Source organism: Juglans regia, chromosome 14 (assembly GCF_001411555.2).
Source record: "Juglans regia cultivar Chandler chromosome 14, Walnut 2.0, whole genome shotgun sequence".
Taxonomy (NCBI): Eukaryota; Viridiplantae; Streptophyta; class Magnoliopsida; order Fagales; family Juglandaceae; genus Juglans; species Juglans regia.
Window position 1 is genome coordinate 3,277,605 of NC_049914.1, and position 23,987 is coordinate 3,301,591.

Consider the following 23,987-nt stretch of genomic DNA (forward strand, 5'->3'; position numbering starts at 1 on the left):
CGTGCGGCTCCTAAGTTATAAAAGAAAGAAAACTGCCTTCTTTCCTTTTTTTTATTTTTATTTATTTATTTATTTATTACTTTCTTCTCTGCTTTGCCATCAGTAATACAAGTCGGATTTGGGCTTAGGGCACAACCCATTTGGACCCTAGGCCCAGTGATACTTATTTTAATACAGATTTCCGGCTTCCAAACCCCATTGTCCCGCGCGCACTCGCACACGCATTTCTGCAGTGCCTCGAAAAAAAAAAAAGATAGATGAGTCAACTCGCGTGCCCCAGGACGGAGTCGACTCACCATAGGCTCCACGAGTTCGCCAAAACCGCCCTCATCAAGATCTTCGCCCATCCTTACGCCAGTGTCTGCGAGTTGTACTGTGGAGGAGGACTGTACATGGACAAGTGGGACGAAGCCCAAATTGGTCACTACATGGGAATTGGTATACAATTTGTTTTTTCTTTTTTAATTTTCGTGGATTCTGCGTTTTGGTTGCATTTATTTGTTAGCTATTTTGTAAGTGAAATGAGATTGTGTTCTTTGTTAATGCTGTAGATGTATCGTCCTCTGGAATAAGCCAAATAAGAGAAGCGTGCGAGAGCCAGAGGAAGGCTTATACTTCTGAGTTTTTTGAGCTAGACCCTTGCTTGGTGATCTTTTCTTTCTTATTATTAATTACTACTTGTCTACCCTTCTTCATTTTCACTTATTTTTATGACGCAGTACTAGTGCATCAGTAATTTGTTACCGGGTGCTAGAATTTATTTTGATAGCTCTATGCTATGAATTATTGTTGTAGTGTTGGAATGCTGCACTATCTTAGCTGGGACTTAGGTTGCTTTAATTTTCATCCGGACATTTTTTTCTATCCTCCTTACTTGACATTATAATGCTTTGGCAGGAAAATATAGAGATGCATTTACAGGAGAAGACCAATCAAGCTGATTTAGTGTGCTGCTTGCAGCATTTGCAGGTTTTTTTTTTTTTATGTATCTTCCTCACCTCTCTCTCCCTCTCCCTTCAGAGTATCAGTTCCAAAATTTAAAGGATCTCTACTTGCAGTTGTGCTTCGAAACTGAGGAGAGAGCAAGGAAACTTTTACAGAATGTGTCATCTTTGCTGAAACCGGGGGGTTATTTTTTTGGTATTACTCCTGACTCATCTACAATATGGTATGAAATAGTGATTGTTAAAGACCTGTTATTTTATTTTTGGAGTTACTTGGTTGATCGCATTGGGATTTTATTTGTATGCTTGCTTGTATGTATTGGGACTAGCCAGTTCAAACATTTGAATTTATTTGGTAATTCCTTGGTTGTTTATGTAATAAGAATAGTGCTACATGTATGTGCAATTTTATGCACAATATTATATGTATTGAGTATCCGTCTCATTTTATTAATTTTTTCTTTTTTAATTAGAATTTCGAATTTCAAAATCTTCACCATTTTAATAGTTGACATGTCAGCATGTATGATTATGTGAGTAAAATTGTAAGTATAGATAGCATTTTCCATTTAATGAAGGGTGCTTTATTGGTACTGAAATGAATACAATGGGGACCTCATCTCTCTCTCTCTCTCTCTCAGTTGATTTGGTAGCGCAGAAAGATATTGAATTGTGATCAGATTCTAAATTGCTGAAATTAATCAAATTTATCTATCCAATATTGTGATTCTCATTTCTTTTTAAGATCTTCACAGGACTGAGGTCGATGCTTTAAAACTTTTGGAGAGTATATAGTTGATTTCAGTTTCCATTTGCCCACAGTCATATTTTTGGTTGGCAGTCTGAATGAAATCTGATTTCATATTGGAATTATCAAATGGTTTTAATTTTATTTATTTAACATGGGAGGTGTAGAGATAGTGTTTCATCAGGGTCAAGTGACTCAAGTCTGGGATTGACAATACCGAACTTATTTTGGATGAAGAAAAAAAAATCTTTGTGATGTTAAGACTATAACATGCCTTGTTTGGGCCAGGACTCATGAGTTTGCGCTAAATTTCCATGATCTTTTCTTCTACTCATGACCTTGCTAATTCCTGGTCATCGTGACCAGTGCCGTATAAGATCTTTCCTCTTATAAAATGAGGGTTATAATACAAAATTAACAATTTGGGTATACAGGGCAAAATACCAGAAGAATGTTGAAGCATACCATAACAAAAGCAGCAGCATGAAGCCAAACATTGTTCCCAATTGCATTCGATCAGAAAGCTACATGATCACCTTTGAAGTGGAAGAAGAAAAGTATGTATAAATTTTAGATCTTAAGCATGCTTACTTCGAATTGAAGGGTGATATAAAATTGGTCCTTCGGTCGGTCCAATCATTCCAGGTTCCCATTATTTGGAAAGAAATACCAGCTGAAATTTGCTAGTGATATATCTGGCGAAACCCATTGCCTGGTTCATTTTCCAAGTTTCATCAGGTTTGTTTCTATCTCATTGTTTGTGAACGAATCAACACTAGTTTCAGGATTTTTTGCTTTGGTTAGCAACATGGAAAACCCAATTTCTGGTCCAATCATTTGCGAAGAATACCCATATTGATTTTGAAAGCTTTTATAGCAATGTTTCTATTTTGGTTGCAGACTTTCTTTAATCCTATAGACTGCCATGAACCCTTTCTGGCCCAAAAGTGACGGTAGATTCGCCAGAATTAGAGTTTATAACTTTGGGCGGAAAGAGTGCTAATCTTATAACGCACTCTAGATAGCCAACATCACTGAATTTTCTCCTTCTTTATATGTACTTTAATTGTTAGGTTTGAAGTAAGGGAATGATTTATTTATTTTTATTTCTCAATGCTCTCTAGCTTTGATGTTGGGTGCAAAATATTCTAATGATAAACTTCCCTGATATATAACTCAGGTTGGCAAGAGAAGCTGGTCTTGAGTATGTCGAGATTCAAAACTTAACAGAGTTTTATGATGATAACAGGTTTCCAGATTTGTGTTGTCTTCCTTAGCTAAGTTCTGAAAGAAATTAAAATATTAATGATCCAATCATTTCCTTAGACTCCACGTTGTGCAGTAAGTTGCTTGTAATTGACATTGTCTGACTGAGCGAGGCTGATTTTTTATTTTCCTTATTTGGTTGTTGCCAAAAGGGCCCAATTTGCAGCCATGCTAATGAATTCTGGTCCAAACCTTGTTGACCCACGGGGGAGACTTCTTCCTCGATCTTTTGACGTTCTAGGTGATGCATTCACATTTCATTTTTTACTTATCAGCCTTTTCTCTGCCATTTATCACTTGCGTTTTGCCCAGTTCAGCAGTAACCGGTCCTTTTGGCATTTCCTTTTACAGGTCTTTATACCACCTTTATATTTCAAAAGCCAGACCCAGATATTGCTCCTCCAATAATGACCCCTTTATTGCCGGAGACAAGTTACAATCATGATGAGGCAAGTATTTCTGGCATAGGCTTTAATAAGAGGATGATGAGTGACATTGTCTCTCAGAATCGGTAGATTTGAGAATTTCCCCTGATTCAAAAGGAAGAATGTGACTGGTTTAAACAAAGTTAAAAGGCAAATCTTGATGTTACCTCAATCTGACTGTAATGATGGAAACTCGAGTTGCCTCTTTCAAGAATGGCCCCTCTATATAGCCTTGCTCGTCTGATGCAGAAATAATACCCTCTGCGTTGCCCTGATAATCTTTTCATCAATTATTTATTTGTTATTGCTTGGTTTCTCTTGATCTTGTAGAGAGAGTGGCAGGGGACTAGCCGGAGAGACGATGAAAAGAATGGGCATACAGAGCCACCACCTCTTGGATTAGGCAAGATTAATGACCAGAAAGGGATTTTGGGTCCTGGCCCTGCAGATTTACGTTTTTCAGAGGCACTTTGACCTGATTGGAAACAAGCAAGAGGGATTTGGATGGGGAAGGGAAGCACCAACATATTGTGTCGCCACCAATGCGAACTCATTTTGTTCATGTGGTTGTAACAGATTTGGGGTCCATCAACCCTTTTTTTTTTTTTTTTTTTGAATTCATTTGTATGTAATTGTTCCTCTTTTCGATGGCCTAAGCATGTGTATATGGGTTTTAACTGAATGAACCAGAGCTTTGACAAATATAGTTAAAAAGCCGTTCTCCATGTGACAGTTAACTACAACATCCGGGTGCCATTATATATGCTCAGACCCATGATTAATTGTAGAAAAATTTTAAACATAAGCTCTGCACTTCTGCACATCACTTAAAAATATGATTTTATCATTTTATATTCATATTTCATTTCGAGTATAAAAAAGTAAAATCACATGTTTTTAATTGTATTGTACCAAGTGTTTTTTTCCCTTTAAAAGTAAGGTTTGGATTTCGACCCATCACTTACTCTAATTCGCCAAAATGATTAGAAATGAAAAATAAACTGTTATAGGGTTAACCCATGGGTTCATGTCGAGAAGAGGATTAATAATTTCAATCAATATATTTGGTACCTAAAGATGGAATGTTAGTGAGAGGTGGTTGAAAGACAACAAATGAGTAAAAAAGACAATATATTTGGTACCAAAGATGGAATGTTAGTGAGAGGGGGTTGAAAGACAACAAATGAGTAAAAAAGACAAAAATAGGCACGCCCAGTGGGACTCGAACCCACAATCGCCTGATTAGAAGTCAGACGCCTTATCCATTAGGCCATGGGCGCCTTTGTGAGAATAATCAGTATACAAAACTATTTATTACCATATAATCTGTTGAATGTCAAACCCTTGATTGATCAAAGAAAACCAACCGCAATGCCATCTTTAATATCAGAGACTATCTAATACGTGGTCTTATTTTATTAAATTATTACATCACTTCTTATTTTTAAAATAATAGATTTATAGATAGAACAAAGAAATAAGGAAAATGATATTATATTTTTTATCCCTCAAAATTACTACTCAGGTATTTTAAAGTATGTTATTTTTATAAAATATTTTACTAAAATACCCTTCATTTTAAAATATGGTTGTATAATGTATTGTGAAAAGTTACATGTGTTTCTCATTTTTCTTTATGATGAAATTAGATGCGATCGTTTGTGTGACTGATGTGACAGAATTGAACTGTCAACTCCCGAACACGCAAGAACAAATCCCCCTTCCTCGTACCTTGATGAAAACCCAAAGGATAATTATAGACTTACTACCCTCCTACTACTCATTTACTACTATTATTTTATTTTATTTTACTTAGTGGTTAAGGAAGTAACTATTAGTCAAGTTGTATATTTTGATTAAGGATGTTAAAAAAATACTTAAAATAAAATAATAAAAAATTAACAATTTCAAATACACTATAGAGTAGTAAAATAATGGTAAGAATGTAATAAGTCTATCATTATCCAAACACTCATTTCCTTCGATCTCATGCCCCCGTTTTCTCTGCCACTTCCAAAGCAACCTCACATTTTAAGCGAAATCCATTTTAAGCCTCTCCTCTATGTTCTTCAAGTTTAGGCATGAACTCCCTTTTCTAAAGCATGGACCCAAGACCGAAGTTCGTGTTGAAAGGAGAGGTAGGCGGATGGTTGAGATGGAGAAGCACAAAATGCAAATAAGCAGCCAGACGTTTGTATTCGACCTAAATAGAACCCACCGCCCTTTTTTTCTTTTTCTTAAGCCTGATTTTAAAAAATGAAAAATAAAAAAATTCTTGAACTATAACTCATGTTACTTCCTTATACAACTCTACAGGGGAATATATATATATATATATATATATATATATATTATTTAGGTGGAATAACCATCCATATAATGGCATGCGTCAGTTCCTAATTTATCTGGAGAAGCAAAGTACGTACACACACGGACAGCTTACAACACAACACAAAGCTCCGCAAGTTACAAAATTTTATTCATTTACATTCACGGCATTGACATAAAAGAGATGAAGTAATGTCTAGTCCAGCAGCCTCTACAAAAGCTAATCTTATTCAGGAAATTAATGGAACTGTAATTAATTTACCTGGGCTGGGTCAACATCCTGACAAAACCTACGTAAACTTTAGCCTCCACAATATACCTTAGCTCTTGCATCTACACTTTCTTCAAGCTTTCTTATTGTGTTCCTCCCTCGTTATACCAAGATGGTTCTCTCAGTTAAACTCTGTACCAACAGTCCCCAAATGCCTGGGGTCCATCTTAAGTCCATTTTATTTCAGGTGAGGTAAAAAAAGAAACACGAATCTCTTCTGAGCAACCTCTAAGTCTAAATCTACTTAAATCCTTGCCCGAACAGTGAAGCTCAACCAAGTACTGCGACAGAATTGGTGCTGGAAGCTCACGCTTGGCTCCAAATCTACAGTTTTTACTCGGATTAAAAATAACTATCATAAATAGAAAGCTTATCAAATGCATCAAAATTTGCCTTTAGCCCAACAAATTGGCTACTCAACTGAGCACAACCAGCATCTGGCCACCTGCAGACCCCATCTTGGGTGCGTAACGGACATAAAGTTTCACAAACTCGACCAATTGGATTGTTAGGAATAACATCCTCGGCCATTACCGTAATAGATACAGAGAGATCTGATTTCTCATCATGCTGCACAGTACCATCTGATTTTCTTTTTGAAGTGGAATTGATGAATTTCTGTGGTGTTTCTGCCGGGTTGCTCTCATATCCAACAGTACAATCACCACTGCTTGAGAAGTGAACCTTGCACCCCAGAGACTGTACTGCTCGCTTTATCACTTCACCTTCCTTACTGGCCCTCTTTGCCAAGTTCATAGCCGAGCTGTTGAGCTGCTTCTCATTTTGTAACTCGGCACTCAATGATTCCATGGCAGTTGTAATTTCTTTATATTTCCTTTCTGCAACATCTTTCGCCTGTTAATACATCCAATTCAGTTTGAATATAAATACCAATTTTAGAACAAAGTAAAAGTGCATCCAAAAAGAAATCCCTAATTTTATTTTATTTTTTGTTTTTGGGGGTGGGGAGCGGGAAGAGAGTAGTCTATTAGGGAAGATTTTATAGCCATAGGACAGAAGTAACGTCTACCACCTTCTGCAGCTCAGAAAACTTTATAGCCATCTTTCGACAATGAGCTTCAAGCTCCCCAGCTTGGGCTTCTAAAGGACAAGCCCAACGAAGATGAAATTCAGGCCAGAGTGTTGGGGCTAAGGCTGCTGCAGGAGGTAATAGTGGACCATCATGTTTCAATGGATCATAAAAGATGTTGTAATGCACATGAGAGCTTCCCTCCGAAGCACGCAAATCACTCAAATATGCCCACAAACATCCACAAGCTTCAGAAACACCACATTGCTGTCTCTCCTTTTCGCTGAGCATCAAAGTAGTCAATGAGGAAAAAAACAAGAAGAAAAAAAAAGAACTGACTACTTCCTGCAACAGTCAGCATCACAGAAGTTCACTTCCTTTATTGTGTATTTCACAATGTTATTCTACCTTCCTGACAGAACCTTATATGATTGGATGATCAACCGGTCATTGGGATAATTTTGTATTCATTCAAATGTGTTAAAAAAAACAAACAAAAGAAAGAGGCATAGATATCATAAGAGCAGCAGTTGGAATTTTTTATTTTATTTTTCTTCACAACCATAAAATCAGCAGGCGTTAAAAATTTATAAGATTTTGATTTCTAGTTAAAATTTTGATATTCCATATATATGAATAGCACAATGTGATGGAAAAGAGAAGAAAACATATGACCCATGATGCAAATAGAGACGACATAGACCAAACACCAGATTCCAGTGCTCCAGAACTAGAAATGTTAACCTAATCCATGAACTCATGAAAAAAAATGATACCGGTTTACTGGCGTAAGAGAAATCTCACCATTCAACCACATAATATGCTTAAATTTAAACTTGCCAGCAATTTCTGAGCTTCCTATTTAGCACATATACGTGTGTCAATTCCATTCCATTTCAATCTTTTTTACCTGATTTTGATGCATTCCAGACTAGTTTTCCCCATCTAAGCACCATGCTATATATACACTCACTATAAGTCCAATGCTATATATGCACTCACTATAAGTCTACAAGCACCAAATGTTGAAGAAGCATTTTGTCTACCGGTATGATAATTACACAATGAACCGAGTAAGAAAATTGCACCCCAAAAGCGACAAAAATGAGCTTTCCCAGACGGTTAACTAATTATCAAGTGTTATTCCACATCCAGTGTTCAAATGCAAAATTGCAAAGTTACATGAATCAGATGCATGCAACTTTGACGCATGCTAGAGACCACAGTCTTTGGTCTCTGGAAAAAGCAACTTTAAATCCCTCATATCAAGGCCAATGCTGACAAAAGAAACTTACCTATTACAGAAGAAATTTCCAAAACGACAGGAAAGCACACAGTCCAAGAAATCCACCAGGAAAGCCTAAATCACCAAATGGCATACATGTCAGCGAGCAATTATTTTCAATCCAAAAGAAAAAAATATAAGGGAGCAAAATAAGATGCTCATCAACAGTCAAATATTCAAACAAAAAAACATGACACTTATTGTCACATTGGATGAGCGCTGCATACCGGGGAAAACTCAAAAGCAAAAGGATACATCCGCAACAATTGTGAAATGCAATCAACCCACTGCAAAATATATATAAATCCAAAATTAACTACAACCAAATCTTCATGCAAAAAAGAAACGCGGGGTGGAGAGGAAAAAAAGGGGGTGCATGAGACCAATTGTCATTTTAAACTCTATTCATGCCATGCTTGACATCAACTCTTAACATGATCTCAAGTGGAGAAACCATACGCACTCAAATGGGCCAGGAGAGTTTTGACAATGAGCTACAGGATGCACCAAAATGAGAATAATTGTTTGGCGGCACATTGAAAACCCTCAGTCTAAGAACCTTTTTTCAAGGAGTGCCATTTGAGTCAGACCACACACTTCACCCCATTATTATGAATACATTCATAAAAATAAGCCAGAATATTAAACACCAAGGTCGTGGGCCCCTTTAAATCTCTCCTAGATCATTTAAGCTCAGGCTGGGCCTGTTGGGATTAGACAGCCATCTCTATACATTGCCCTAGCTTTTTGGGCTCAATGCTGGGCCAGCAGAAAGTGTGAATAAATACTAGGATGCCGACAATAATGACATGAGAAGAAGCTGAGAAACAAATTCTAGTGACTCAGTCTGGTGAAAGGATGAGCTTTCTGTCTCCCTAAATTTTATATCAAGGTGCACAAACCTGCAAAAATATGGGAGAATAGTTGTTTGAATTCTGCACATGAGATGAATTTGGAGCTTGAGACGTAAAAGATCCTGATGACTGGCGTATAGGTGATGATGTGAAACTCCCTGCAGAAGACTGCCTTGATAACTCAAAGGGAGAGCTGCTGCTGCTACAAGTTACTGTTTGAATTCCTATTCTATCTGAAAATGGATGACCAAATGCTAGCCAGTCTTTCTCAACAAGCGCCTGTACAAAGATAAAAGATCCAAAACCTCAAACACTTGGAATAGGAATAAATCCGAAGTAACTAAGTCATTCTTGATCACTTCTCAATCGGATAGAGTGATGGGGAAACTTGCTCGGTTCCTTCTTTTTGGCCTTTCTTGATTTTGGAGTCAGATTTTTCCTTCTTTCTTTCTGCTATCTCTTGTATGCTTCCCTTGTTCGACAGCTACTCTCCTTTGTTTCTTGATAGAATCCGTATAAAAAAAAACAACAGAAAACTTATAGAACATAGACCAGTACCATCCAGTTCATACCTGAAACCCTGAGAATGTCCGATAGTATGGATCAAGCAGCAGACTAGCAAGTGAAACCAACTGAGTTGTTCTATCCCACCCATCACTACAAAAAACATTGGTGCATGTAGAGTCAACTCAGAAAAATAGATAAGGTAAAGTGTAGAACATCTTATAAATCCACTACAAATTTCACACGCAATCAACAAACAGAAATATCTTTGGGTTTTTTTCATAGGTAAACAACTTAAAGATCTTTGTACAAATGCTATAGCAACAACTAGATGAATTTTTTTGAGTAGAAATATAGTGCTGTTCTTAAAATGGGACATTTTTAGTAGTGAAAGAGCAGTAACCTGCAATGTATAAGAACTGATGCCGATTCCAAAGCAACACGTGCAGCAATCCAAGCTGAACCAGCCAAGACATTCTGAACATGTATTAACCAACCACTGTCACCAAGGGTTGACACTGAAGCAGACATGCTGCTGAGATTGCCTCCACCCCAACTCCATCCACCATGCCTCTGTCAACAAAATTAGTATCAATACTGTCGTGATTACAAACAAGGCATTGCAGACAAAGTTCATCAAAAAGGAACAATAAGATATCAATCGAAGTCAAATGAAAATGACTTGTGCGATTATCCCTGCCTCGGAGCCCTTAAAAAGGTGAGGCAATTAACATAGTCCAGCACCAGAAATTTCACTAATATCTAGTATCTCTGGAGATGGACTTCTTTCCCAGATAAATGAATCAATTAACATAGTCCAGTGCGGTTAAGAAGCCAGATCTATATAAGATGTCTGAGACTAACCAGGAATGATGAAATTCCATCTGATGAAGTAGCGCCATAAGTGTCCAAGTAGTCTCTAAGTCGAGAAAGACTATCCCTCATCGCATGTATGTTATCTATCCCAAAGAACACTATCTGATGAAAATAACAAAGAAGAAATATGACGCAGTCAAATATTATAAATCATAGTTTATGACCATGAGACGAATAATTTGACAATACAAGCTGTCGAGAGACCTCAGATTGAAAATAATTTGAAGATGACTCTGAGCCACCTCCCATTGCACCATTTGCCAAAGCATTTTTCCTGGGTCTTGCATCGGCAATATATAGCTTCCTTGGAGAAAAAAGGGGGAAAAATAAAAAATCAATCAATGTTAGCCGCCCAAAAAAACAGAAGAAATAATAAAGCTTTCCAGAAATTAGCTTATTCTATTGAACCCGCATAATGGAAGAAATTAGCAGCAAATGTTAACAATCATAATTAATACCCCATAACAACACTTTTATTTAATGTAACCATAAACATTAATAATATATATGTAACAAAGCATACCACAGAAAGAGGTAATTACCATTTCTTACCAAAATATACAGACTGAAATGATAACATAAAACCAGTTTCTTACTTCTGAAAAAAATAAATAAAACCTGTTTCTTATCAGCATGGAAAGAAAAGATTTCTCAAGAGTAAAAAAAAAAGCCGCAAATCTTTGTGGCTCTACACTTACACAGATTATATTGATGCACATGCAGCAGTTTTTTTCCATTTTTATATAAGTCATTCAAATTTTATTAATAGCGTCAAGGATAGGAACACGAGTACCACATGCAGCAGTTAAACAATTTAACTTCTAAATACAAGCTTCATGATTGCACTTATTTGGTAAAAATCATAGAATACAACATTTTGCATCATATGGAAGATAGAAAGAAAGGAACAACTTTTATATGATACCTTCGTACCCCACTCATGCCAGAAAGTTGAGTGCAAAGTGCAGCAACAAGCTTTTCATCAGTGTTGCTGCACACGAATATAGAGAAGTGAACCCATGAAATTTCAAGAAGAGGCATATGAATCAAAGGTAAAATATAACACTTCAAAACTCCGTATATAACATATAAGATATTCTGTGTTTCTGTACCACCTTTTTTCAGATTTTATTTTTCTGCTTCTTTCTCACCTTTTGGGGTTGGGTAAAAAAAGGGTGGAGTTGATTTGACAGAAACTACAGGTTACCTCCTCATATTCATCATAAGGCCGACTAATGGTTGGGATGAACGTGCAAGGACAGCTCCAGTTCCTATAGTTAAACGCATATGTAAAACATAAGCAAGTCATTACCAACATTAAAAAAAAAAAAAAAAAAAAAGTTCATTGCTTACCAGGATGACACCATGAAACTACAGGCAATCGGCATCTTGCACGGAATGTTGAAGCCTGAATCACTTCTTCATCACTAGCATCAATAGCCATGCAAAGTTATTACACGCCCAGTTCTAGTCTCAAAATGAAGACAAAGTTTATCAACATTACAATTATTTCAGCAAAAATCAGAGTGCATAGATATCACTGTCTTACCTAATGCACTTTGGCACAATCAAGGCAAATGGATAACTTTGGCACATTGTATAGTTGGAATTTATGCTACTTATTCTCCACATATCATTGTATAATGTGAATGACCCATTCTCAATCATACTCATCGATGCAAAATAGGAACCTTTTCCAAGAAGCCGGAAATACTCATTTAGTAACCGCACCCTTGGGTTAGTATTGTTGAATTTGGAAGGTCCAGAAGTAAAAGCATAAAGATCCCATAGGCTTGCAGGCTTAGTACACCTCAGTAATGCATCAAATACTGCACGTCTCTGTAGAATTCAAAAATCATACAACATGCAGAAGCAGCTCGGGGAATTGAACATCAATGATTAGCAATGTGGTATTGTTGCTTAAGGCACTGTCAAGTAATTAACTATTTTAAACTACAAAGTTACAAACTAAAACTTATAACTGACAAGAAAAGAAAAAGCGCGTGGTAACAACTGCGTAAAATTTATCCTTTTGAACATTAAACAAAGGAAATCAAACATAGTAACAACTGAAAGTGAAATTAACCTGCTTCGTTCTAGGGCGGAAACCAAAGACAATAATTCTCATATCTTTCCCTGAAAAATATGATGGGGAACTTTATTTCTCTTGCAATCATCACAAAGAAGGAGCAAATAATAATTAAAACAATTGGCTATGTTGTATGGGGTCTGCAAGACATAATAAAATAGCCAACTAGCTATATATGTAGCCATCATTCCAGTAATAATTATTGGGGATGAAAAGGACAATTGTCTAATAAAATCGTTGGAAGACTATATTTTGTTAACCTTGAAGACTTGAGTTCCTTTAAGAGTTTAAAACCTTCTGCTCCGTACACTTCTAGCTTTCGTTGGTTTTTTTCTTTTCTTTTTTCTGGTTTGTTGGTACTGGTACTGGGGTGATAATGGCAACAGATTCTTGAGACTTTGGAGTGTTGAGTCCAGTCTATCGTAGTGGTTTGTCTTGATGGGGCTGTGCAGGGAGTTTGTTATTGATCAAAAAGTTTTTGAGTTCAGAAAGGAGAATGAAAGGTGGTGGAGAATCATAGAGAGAAGTAGTCGTGTGGTGAAATACATTTCTTTGGATCATGAAACCATGGGATGGTTGGGCTCCATGGTGAAGGAATGTGCAGCATCACTGGGTTCAGCAGAGTTTCTGAGAACTCGTAGAAAAGGAAATATGGTATTGATGGTAAGGAGGGGTAGTAATTATTATGGCAGTTTTATAGTTATATCGGAATTTGGGCATGACAAGAGAAGAGGTATGATTGTTGTGCCGGAAGGAAGGAAGGGAGAAGGTTGGAGATATTTTGGAGATACAGTGAAGGAGCTGAGTCCTCCCTTCTCTTCCACTGTCTCGCAGGGGAGAAACACAGCACTTAGTGCTTTCCAGGAAGGAAGCTTGAAGCTGGCCATGCATGAAGGTGGTGATTCATTGTTAATAGCAGGTGATGCACGGTCGTACAGTGAGGCGCTTAAAGCACAGAAGGTGCAGTCGAGAGAGGGGAGTGCTGTGGTGCCAGCCGTGACAAGTCCAGAGATCGTGCAGAATCGTGGGGTAGTTGGCAACGTATGGATGGGGTCAAATGAGGAAAGTATACTAGGGGTGCTGAATAATATGGAGGAAAAAATTGGGTTATTATTGGATGAAATTGTTTGGTTGAAACGCAGTGTTAAGGGGAAGGAGGTGCTGCAAAATGGGATGGGCCGTGAAGGAGATGGGTTGGGCTTGGGCTTACGTGCTGGAAATGGGAAGCCTGTGATGGGCCCAGGTATGGGCTCTGGTGTGGGCCAGGCCGTAGGCCCAAAACAACGCTGGATGCAGAGGAATCGGGCGAGGCCCGAGATTTCGGGCCTTGGCCCGAGTCAAACTCTGGCGGCGCCGATAAGCGTCTCGCCGACTCCCACACCGTCACAGAAAGAACCGCCGGTGGCGGTCGACCACCATGGTGTGCCGTTAGGGCCATTTCGACGGGAAGAGGGGGACGACGCTGAGGTTACAGAGGAGCGGATCATTTCGAGGGCTGTTTTCCCATCGCAGTCAGCTGGGTTTTTGTTGGAGAACAGTCAGTCTCAGCCGCAAGTGGTGGACGAAGGAGTAGATGTTACTCCTGTGAAGGTATCGGCGGCAGAGGACGGGCATTTGGTGGGTTTCACGTCGTTGTCCTGTGGGCTGTCACTGGAAAATATGCAGAAAAGGCCGTGTGTGGTGGATGGAGGCCCAGTGGTGAATCCAATGCATTCGGAACATGGTTTTTCAGAACTAGGTTCTCCGATGGGTCTTGCTCCTTCCAGCGGGGAGTTAGATTCAGTGTGTGGTTCAGAACTAGCTTTATTTTCTCCCGTCAGCACAGGTGAGGAGGGGGTCATCCTTACTCCGTTGTGTACACTCCCTCCCAGTTCTACTTATGGGAGTTGTTCGTCAAATTGGGTGTTTAAGAAGGTAGAGGAGATTCAAGATGTCATTGGGATTTCTTTTGGAGGTTATGAAGAACAATTCAAGGCGCTGCTTATAGCAATTGAGGCTAGTCATTCGAAGTCAGCCACAAAGCGGGATAGGGAGCTTAAAAGGCTAACTTGTTCCATTAATTATGATGTGAAAGAAGGGAGCGGTGGAAGGGATAGATCGAAAGGGAGGGGCAATATAGTTTCTTATGAAGCCTAAGATTATATCATGGAATGTACGGGGGCTTAATGATCGCAATAAACGTCTCCGTATTAAAGCATTATTGCGGATGTGGAAGGGTGATGTGGTGTGTTTTCAAGAAACAAAGATGTGTTACATTGATAGGAAAATTGTGCGAAGTGTATGGGGGTGCTCGTATGTGGGATGGACTTATTTGGCTTCTTTGGGAGCCTCTGGTGGAGTGTTACTCATGTGGGACAAAAGAGTTGTTGAGTCGATTGAGGAGTGTATCGGAGAATTCTCGGTCGCGATTAGATTTAAAAATGTGGTGGATGGTTGGGAATGGGCATTTGCAGGCTCATATGGCCCTAATGTGGATTTGGATAGGAGAAAGTTGTGGGAGGAGCTGGCGGGTCTATACTCATTATGGGATGTGCCGTGGTGTATGGGGGGCGATTTTAATACTATTCGCTTTCCTAGTGAGCGTTCAGGGCATTGTCGGAATTCTAGGGCCATGGATGAATTTCGCGAGTTCATCTTCGATCTTGATCTCATGGATCTCCCCCTGGTAGGGGGTGAATATACTTGGTCAAATGGGCGGGTGTGGTCGAGATTGGATAGATTTCTTGTATCTACTGCATGGGAAGCTCATTATCCGGAAGTTAGTCAGAAACGACTAGCTCGTGTCAGTTCTGACCATTTTCCTATTATTTTAGATTGTGGGGGTATTCATAGGGGAAGTCGGTATTTCAAGTTTGAAAACATGTGGCTAACAACGGATGGGTTCGTAGAGATGGTGCGTGCGTGGTGGTATTCATATCAGTTCCTTGGTACTCCAAGTTACATTCTTGCAAGTAAGTTGAAGGCATTGAAACAAGATTTGAAGAAGTGGAACTTGGAGGTTTTTGGTCACACTGATAATCAGAAGGCTAAACTGTTGGAGGAATTGCAAGAGTTGGAGGATAAAGAGTTATTGGGAGATAACTCAGAGGAGATGTTATTGAGGAAAGGCATGGTTATGACAAATTTGGAGAGGGTTTTGTTGTCAGAGGAAATTTCATGGCGTCAAAAATCCAGAGCCCTTTGGTTGAAAGAAGGTGATAGGTGTACGAAGTTCTTTCACAAAGTGGCTAATTCACATCGGCGTAATAATGTTATCGAGTCACTCCAATCAGGTTCTGAGGTGTTTTCTTCTTCTCCCGAGTTAGAAAACCATATAGTACATTACTATGAGACTCTCCTCACAGAATCGTTTCCTTGGAGGCCGAAGCTTGACGCCTTGAACTTTGAGGCAATTGACTTGCAGAGTGTGAGTATTTTGGAGAGACCTTTTGTTGAAGAAGAGATTTATAAGGTCTTATCTGGAATGGCTAAAGATAAAGCGCCGGGGCCGGATGGTTTTTCAATAGGTTTTTTTCAAACCTGTTGGGACATTGTGAAAGGTGATGTTATGCAGGTCTTTAATGAATTTTATTCTCTTCAAAAGTTTGAAAAATCCCTAAATGCGACTTTTATTGCCCTCATCCCTAAGAAACATGGGGCAGTGACTATTGAAGACTTTCGGCCTATAAGCTTGGTTAGTAGTGTTTATAAGATTATCTCGAAGGTTCTTGCTAACAGGCTTAGTCCGGTGTTGGAACAAATTATCTCCAAGTCTCAGAATGCCTTTATTCGTGGGAGACAAATTCTTGACTCAGTACTCATTGCAAATGAGTGCTTGGACCATAGATTACGGGAGGGAGGATCAGGTGTGCTGTGCAAGCTTGATATGGAGAAGGCATATGATCACGTGAACTGGGAGTTTCTTTTATATTCACTTGAGAGATGTGGTTTTGGGGATAGGTGGATCTCATGGATGCGTCATTGTATTTCAACCACCCGATTCTCAGTTTTGGTTAATGGCACACCGGCTGGATTTTTTGACAGTTCGCGGGGTCTGAGGCAGGGAGATCCTCTATCTCCTCTTCTTTTTGTTATAGTTATGGAGGCTTTAAGTAGGATGTTGCAGGCTGTTGTTGGGGAAGGGTTTTTATCGGGCTTTCAGGTGGGCAACGGTGCTAGTGGTCCTACTATCATTTCACACCTTCTTTTTGCAGATGATACGTTAGTTTTTTGTGAAGCGAATAGAAGCCAGATCCAAATTCTACGAGCACTGTTACTCTGCTTTGAAGCAGTGTCAGGGCTAAAAGTGAATCTAGGCAAGTCTGAGATGGTTCCTGTGGGTGTGGTTTCTAATATCTATACTTTAGCAAGTCTTCTGGATTGTAAGGTTTCTTCTCTCCCAATGAAATATTTGGGCCTTCCGTTGGGAGCAACTTTCAAGAATAGAACTATATGGAATGGGGTAGTGGAGAAGATAGAGAATAGGTTGGCTGGCTGGAAACGAGTGTATTTGTCAAAAGGGGGACGCCTCACTCTTATCAAGAGTACTCTCACTAACCTCCCCACTTATTTTTTATCTCTGTTTCCTATGCCTGTAGGGGTGGTGAACAGAATGGAGAAACTCTTTAGGGCATTCTTATGGGGGGGCATGGGGGAGGAGAAAAAATTTCATTTGGTGAGTTGGAAGACTGTATGTGGCTCAGTTGTGAATGGGGGGTTGGGTGTGTGTAACTTGAGAACCTTTAATAAAGCTTTATTAGGAAAATGGCTTTGGAGATATCATTTGGAGGGGGGATCATTGTGGAAGGATGTTATTGATGCAAGATATGGTATTGGGCTGGGTGGGTGGTGCTCTAATGAAGTGAGAGGGGGGTATGGTGTGGGATTATGGAAGTATATAAGGAAGGGGTGGCCATGCTTTGCAAATAAAATTCGTTTTGTTGTTGGTGAGGGCAATCAAATCAGATTTTGGCGAGATGTGTGGTGTGGAGAACAGGCACTGGAAAGGGTTTTTCCGGCTCTATACCGTATTGCAGCTAATAGGGAGGCCTCAGTGGCGGAGGTGAGGTTATTTTCTCATGGTACGCACCAGTGGAATATTCTATTTAATAGGGATTTCCATGATTGGGAATTACCTAGTGTCTCAGTTTTTTTCAGTTTATTATATTCCATGGAGATTCCTATGGCACAACGAGATAGTTTGAAGTGGAGGTCTAATAATCACAAGATATGTACAGTCAAGGCGTATTATAGCATCTTGACTACACATCTTGATAATACCCCGTTCCCTTGGAAGAATATTTGGAGAGCTCGTGTGCCTTCTAAAGTAGCTTTTTTTGTTTGGAATGCTGCTCTTGGGAAGATATTGACTACGGACAACTTGAGGAAGAGAGGTTGTGTATTGGTGGATTGGTGCTATATGTGTAAAAAGAATGGAGAATCCGTGAACCATCTCTTATTACATTGTGAGGTATCAAGAGTGTTGTGGGATGAGATTTTTCAAAGGGTTGATGTTGCTTGGGTTATGCCTTTGAGGGTTGTGGATTTGATGAGTTGTTGGACAAAGTTGCAAGGCTGTCAACAAGTGGCAGTAGTGTGGAAGATGATTCCGTTGTGCATTATGTGGTGTATTTGGACGGAAAGGAATGCGAGGTGCTTTGAAGATACGGAACGGACAATGACTGAGTTGAAGAATTTTTTTCTCCACACACTAATGTGTTGGTTTTCCACTATTGTTTTGCATGGGGACAATATTCATGATTTCTTGTCTTTAATTTATCGTTCTTAGAATGTATTTAGGAGTACTCATGTATACTTCCTGTGTACAAGGGTTATACCTTTTTTCATTCATATATATAATATCTATCTTTTATTGATCAAAAAAAAAAACTATATTTTGTTACACTATTAAATTTTTTTCTTTATAAGTAAATGATTGTATTAATAGAATAGGCATAGCCCAAAGTACAATCTACACTATTAACTTGGAGGTCTCATGCATGATTTCTTTCAGAAAAGTATTGTAGATGCTTCTTTATATTCTAGTCTAATTCAAGGCAGATGTGAGAATCCATTCCCAGAATCTTAAACTTACTCATGCCTTTCATAAATGGGAACTTGAGTCAGCGAGTTCTCCTTTTGATTTAGTATACTAGTTAAAATATGAAGCACCTATTGCATGTATTAGAAGCTAAAATGTGGTGAACAATGCGATGTCTGTTCTTATTAGGAGGCATTCAGGAGTCATAACAACATGCATGGCTGTTTTTTTCTTTTCTGGATAACAGCATTATCCTTCACACCATTAACCACCACCAAGGCAACATCTAGATACTGACTTGAACACTAACATTCACTGCCAACACATCACGCCCATCCCTTGAAATAAAATGTGGCTCAAAGAGCAAATGCAGTTGGCATTCAAATTAAAAGCCAGTAAGTCCTCAAAGAAATAATAAAACCTCTCTCAAGCACAGCCATGGAATGATTGATAGAACTTATAATGATAATTTATTGAACAATAGAAACGTCGAGAAAATCCAATAGAAGAAAACTATTAGAAAGCATACCTATGACCTGAAGAAGTCGTTGTGATGGTGTCTTGTCATATTGACGAGGGGCTGATTGAACCCTCGCAGCCTGCACGCACTTAAAAATAGTAAATTAAACATGAAACTACCTCAAAACAAAAGAATACCAAAAATTAGAGGTGGAAATCTGAATGTCAAACAACATGACTGATAAACATAGTAAGGTTTCAGTCAAGACAAAAGAATAAAAATCGAAATGAATAATATCAGATAGATGAATATTTTATTGCCAGAGAAAACTTCGGGATGAACTTGAAAAATGATGACAGCACACAGCACCTCTCATGCCTTCCTATCAAGCCATACTTTTGCCATGTCTGTAATTTACAAATCATTCATCTCCTAGAAGATCAGAGAGAGAGAGATGATGATGATGTTAAGCATGAAGAAATAATTAGGTTGCCTCTGCAAGGGCACGAGTCAACCAACCTCTAAAGTTGCTGATAGAGAAGAAGGGTGTTGGATTAGATCTTATCAACACATACGAGAGCGTCATGTATATAAGCTAAAGCTCAGGACTGATTTACCTCTACCGATAGAATGCCGAGATCATTTCAGAGCAAGCCTCAATATTCAATATAACTTGAAGTAAGCAGATAGCCAGACTTATGCATATCACGCATAAGTAGAAGTAGACAATAGCCTATTTGGCCAAAAGAATAAATCCGTGATCTGTGCATAAGAAGAGTTGATAAAACCTGATCAAAACATCCTACTTGGGCTATGCCTCCTTTTCCTATGAATAAAAATTCTTGACTGCCTATAAAAAAAAAACCTGATAAAAGCATCCCCAATTTCTCCCTTGATTTTTAAATCCTACCTCTTGCATTCATGCTATCTTGAATCTTCAACCATCCAGAATATCATCTCCTAGCATTCTTTTTTTTCTAAGTATCCTAGCATTCTATCTTCAACCTTACCATCAATGGCAAACATTCCTATGTAATTAGAGATCAAAGCAATAAACCCAACTTAAAAGTTTTCTAGCATGAGTTTGTCGCATAACAGGACTCTTCCTAGTTCCTGCTACCCTCAAGTAATAGTTGATAGAGTAAGTTAAGGCCAGAAAATCAGCCAAGACAACCAAGTTTGGAGTCATCTATAACGTTGCTATACAAGTAAAATGCACTGAAGTACTGATGCACCAGAACTTGGGGTTTCATGCTCCACTTGGGACAGAGGAGCACCTGACTAAGGAGGTGAAGAAAAACAGAAAAGCATACACTTTAAATAAGAAGGAAAGCTAGCACTATCTTGAGCTGACACCCAGATATAAAGTGTTTTCAGCACAGTGGAACAGATAAAAATTAAACATATAAAAAGTTTTGAAGAGAGAGGCCTTAAAATCCATCACTGACTCTCAACAAGAAACTACACAAATGAGAGCTTACCATCTTGCTGAACTTCTCTATAGTGGCCAGTGGTATTGTGCCAAGTCCAATGATATTCCTTGTTCCTTCACCCTTACAAAGGAAAGAAATAATATTAGAAAACTATAAGCTATGACAAATACTCACAGGCAAGCATACAAAATAAATAAATAAATATAAAGACATGTATGTGTGAGTTTACATATATTTATACATCCAGCAACATGCACTTATATGTATATACAACAGATTCTAATAAAAAGAGCAAAAAAGATGAAGAAAGAATACATGCCAGTGCATTTCTATTTACTATTTCTTCTCTTATTTTTATTAAAAATAATAGAAGGAAACTTTAAAACACTTCTCATATATGCCATTTTGTCTTCTGTTCTTCATTCTTTCTAATAGAAGCAACCTGTATAGGTTACAACTTGTTGCCATAAATGATTTATATCAAAGATTAATATCATAATGGGTTAGACTTAGGACATTGACCGCTTATACCATCTACGGAAACACAGATCTGTCCAACACCTGCATGTCAATTCTATGCTTTATGTGCTCTACAGTTCTGTTTACATGTTTTAGAGTATAAAACTGCAAGTCATAGAAATTCTACTGCAATCCAAACATCTTGTCAACTACAGCTCAAACAACCTCTGGTTACAAGATACAATACAACTGAATCAAGGTTTCGATGCTGCAACAAAAGTATCTTAATTCTTCCACTCTTTTTTCTTTTATTTTTTTATTTTTTGTGAGGCACACCATGGTAAAAGATAGATGAGAACCAGAAATCAATTTTGGAATGCAGTGCACATTGACACCAGTAATATTTCCTTATGTTAATGTGCAGATAATATTTAACTCATTACTTACAAGAAAAATAAGACGAAAATTGGTTACTATCAAGGTACCCGCCTCATCAGTATTAACAAGAACGACGCCGTATCCCTGAAACCAAAGTCCAAATACTTAATAAACCTTGTCCATACATTTAGATAGCAAACAAACAGAAAGAGTAGAAAAAAAAAAATGGAACCACTATTACTTGTACATAAAGTACTGCGATACCACAGCTATCCCTCACAACTTTTGAATTCTTGCAAATAAAAATCTTACACCGAAAATATCAAAGGTTGACAAGTTTTATATCTTACCACAAACAAAAATAAAAGAAACAGATAAATCAATTTTGCTTAGATTTCCCTACGCATATACAAGACCCAATTTTGCTTAGTTTTCTTATCCACTGAATAGACCCACTCGCATACTTCCTTCGAGACGATATGACCTTCCTCAGCTGACCTATCTCGCAATTCCTCTCGCATGCTTTAAAGCTAAAATGCTCAAACTTAACCATCAACACTTCTTGATAATTACTTTTTTGCGTTATCATTGTACATACAATTCATTGAGGAGCCAACAGTACCTTTTTGCCCCATTCTTACTCTCTATTTTATTATAAAATAGATTAGTCGATAAAGAGTTTAGAAAGAAAAAGATTAGGACTCCTTTGGACACTTTGAGTATCCCAAAATTCTGTAAATAGTAGTGAAATGATATGTAAATAGTAGTGAAATGGTTTAAGTTAAGGTGTTTTATTGAATTTTGAGAAATGAAAAAGAAAAAGTTGAATTTTTTCTTGTTTAAGTAAGAAGATATTTTATTGATATTGAAATAGGGACGGCAAAAGTACGCAGAAAATATACATGTGATTACACCTAGTCAGGAACTAGAAATTAATACAAGGAAATCAGGAAAATTAAAGTCTATAACAATGGCCACATAAATAAAAATATTATAAAATTAAAAAATTATTTGAATCTAATTTTTTAATGTTATTTCTGTTTTCAAGTTTAAAAAAATTGTATTATTTTTTGTATTTTGTTTTGAAGTTTGTAAAAATTATAATAATTAGGTAACGAATAAATGAAAATGTTAAAGATTTGAAATTCAAAAATGTTTTGTATTTAAGTGATATTTGGAAAAAAAAATTGCAAAATTTCTCCTCACCAAACGTGCCCTGAGTTTTGTTTCTAACTATCCATCAAACAGCAAAATATTAAGTCTCGCTTTCCGTCGCGGACATGAGAACTAAATAATTGAAATTCTGGGAAAAATAAAGAATCCAGTAATTCAAGCAAGAACTGGACGAACCTCGACGACGACTTCTTCAGTTTCAAGAAGGAAGTCCAAATTCACATGCAAAACGGACCGCGAAACGGGCTGCGGAAAATATAAATTGAGAGAAGAAAGTGATTGAGAAGCAAATTCCATAGATGGTGGTGCGTATGAGACAGCAAGAGAGATGAAAAGAAACCCTGGAATTGAAAAAAACAGAAGAGAATAGGAGAGAAAGGCACAGAAGGGAACACAAACCTCGATTTTGGTCCATTCGAGGGCGTCCCAGCTAGAGGCGGCCTCCAACTTCTCGGACTCGGAGGTGTCTTGGAGTGACGTCGTTCGACGACTGCTGCGTGGAATTGGCAAGGCCATGCGGCAGACCGGCTCTGAACCTTTTCCTTCTCAGGGAAAGGTACGCGGGGGGTTTGGCAACTTGGTTGTGTGTTACTGTTGCCTGTTGGCAAGCGATCTATTTTCTTTACTCATTTAAAAAATATATATATTATTTCTTTTTTAATAAAAAGAAATCTTAAAAACCTTTTTTTTTAATAAAAAAACTTGAGATTTGGATAATAAAATGAGATGGTATAATTTTAAATAAAAGTTAAATAAAATATTATTAAAATATTTTTTTAATATTATTATTATTTTAATATTTGAAAAAGTTGAATTGTTTATTATATTTTATATAAGAATTTATAAAAATTATAACGATGAGATGAGACGAGAAGAGATGCATTGAGATAGTTTTAGTATTCAGATTCACCCTCTCAACTCATTAAATATATATATTTTGAATGGAAATAATTATATCTATTCATTAAATATCTATTTATTCTTTTTGCAAGTTTTAGAGAAAATTAAAAATAATCTATCTTATTTGATATCTATATATAGAATATTACATATTACTTGAGAAGATTTTATTGTCGCTTGACTCGCTTTTATGATTTGGATCTTGAATTTTTAGATAACTCTGTTATCACGATTTCAAATTTAATTTTTCTTTGTAAATGTATAGCATGAGTTCTATAATTGTTTTTTATTAGGTTAGCACGAGTCCTATTTTTTAGTTGATGTTTCCTCCTAAATTATCATCGGTTCATGGGATGGGGACAAGGTCTCAACTCTTGAATATGAAATGAAATCGTGCATTGGTCATCAATAAAAAGTTACGGTCGTTAATTTAATGAATTCATAGTTGTCTAATGATTGATTTATTGGTTGGAAGAGGTCCTAAATCATTCATTATCATCTTCTTTTTATTTGTTAACCCCTTTTTTATTGAAATTTTCATTTTT

At 37.6% G+C, this 23,987-nt stretch overlaps 2 protein-coding genes and 1 non-coding gene across 6 annotated transcripts; 1 reads left to right on the plus strand and 2 right to left on the minus strand.

Annotated features, from left to right (window-relative positions):
• Positions 1 to 208: 208 nt before the first annotated feature.
• LOC109015563 (mRNA cap guanine-N7 methyltransferase 2) lies at positions 209 to 4,120 on the plus strand. Of its 2 annotated transcripts, XM_018998034.2 has the most exons (10): positions 209 to 438; positions 552 to 646; positions 898 to 969; positions 1,059 to 1,168; positions 2,127 to 2,249; positions 2,338 to 2,430; positions 2,873 to 2,941; positions 3,111 to 3,199; positions 3,310 to 3,407; positions 3,714 to 4,120. In XM_018998034.2, exons 1-10 carry the CDS (start codon positions 258 to 260, stop codon positions 3,855 to 3,857), a joined length of 1,074 nt encoding a protein of 357 aa, XP_018853579.1. In that variant the 5' UTR covers positions 209 to 257; the 3' UTR covers positions 3,858 to 4,120. The 2 variants fall into 2 exon arrangements, with proteins under 2 accessions (XP_018853579.1, XP_018853585.1); XM_018998040.2 differs by lacking the exon at positions 2,873 to 2,941.
• A 470-nt stretch (positions 4,121 to 4,590) lies between these two features.
• TRNAR-UCU lies at positions 4,591 to 4,663 on the minus strand. The gene has a single exon. It is a non-coding gene; the product is annotated as a tRNA-Arg (tRNA).
• Positions 4,664 to 5,760: 1,097 nt separating this feature from the next.
• Positions 5,761 to 23,135, minus strand: LOC109015541 (phosphatidylinositol-3-phosphatase myotubularin-1-like). Of its 3 annotated transcripts, none has more exons than XM_018998019.2 (19): positions 22,942 to 23,135; positions 22,720 to 22,788; positions 21,439 to 21,513; positions 20,581 to 20,652; positions 19,169 to 19,238; positions 12,618 to 12,667; positions 12,081 to 12,370; positions 11,885 to 11,958; positions 11,739 to 11,802; positions 11,457 to 11,522; positions 10,736 to 10,835; positions 10,520 to 10,633; positions 10,059 to 10,228; positions 9,724 to 9,808; positions 9,200 to 9,430; positions 8,525 to 8,584; positions 8,308 to 8,372; positions 7,016 to 7,295; positions 5,761 to 6,837 (listed from the first exon to the last, which is right to left on the minus strand). In XM_018998019.2, exons 1-19 carry the CDS (start codon positions 23,056 to 23,058, stop codon positions 6,325 to 6,327), a joined length of 2,565 nt encoding a protein of 854 aa, XP_018853564.1. In that variant the 5' UTR covers positions 23,059 to 23,135; the 3' UTR covers positions 5,761 to 6,324. The 3 variants fall into 3 exon arrangements, with proteins under 3 accessions (XP_018853564.1, XP_018853557.1, XP_018853570.1); XM_018998012.2 differs by having other exon boundaries at positions 19,169 to 19,247; XM_018998025.2 differs by lacking the exons at positions 21,439 to 21,513; positions 22,720 to 22,788; positions 22,942 to 23,135 and adding an exon at positions 19,717 to 19,861 and having other exon boundaries at positions 20,581 to 20,646.
• Positions 23,136 to 23,987: the final 852 nt, after the last annotated feature.

Coding starts and splice junctions, on each gene's coding strand:
- LOC109015563 (XM_018998034.2), top strand. CDS start 258: ATGAGTCAACTCGCGTGCCCCAGGACGGAGTCGACTCACCATAGGCTC. Junction 2,431..2,872: donor CATTTTCCAAGTTTCATCAG/GTTTGTTTCTAT, acceptor TATATAACTCAG/GTTGGCAAGAGAAGCTGGTC. Junction 2,942..3,110: donor GAGTTTTATGATGATAACAG/GTTTCCAGATTT, acceptor TGTTGCCAAAAG/GGCCCAATTTGCAGCCATGC.
- LOC109015541 (XM_018998012.2), bottom strand. CDS start 23,058: ATGGCCTTGCCAATTCCACGCAGCAGTCGTCGAACGACGTCACTCCAA. Junction 20,653..21,438: donor ATTTTCGTCTTATTTTTCTT/GTAAGTAATGAG, acceptor TTCCTTTGTAAG/GGTGAAGGAACAAGGAATAT. Junction 11,959..12,080: donor ATTGTGCCAAAGTGCATTAG/GTAAGACAGTGA, acceptor TATTGATGCTAG/TGATGAAGAAGTGATTCAGG.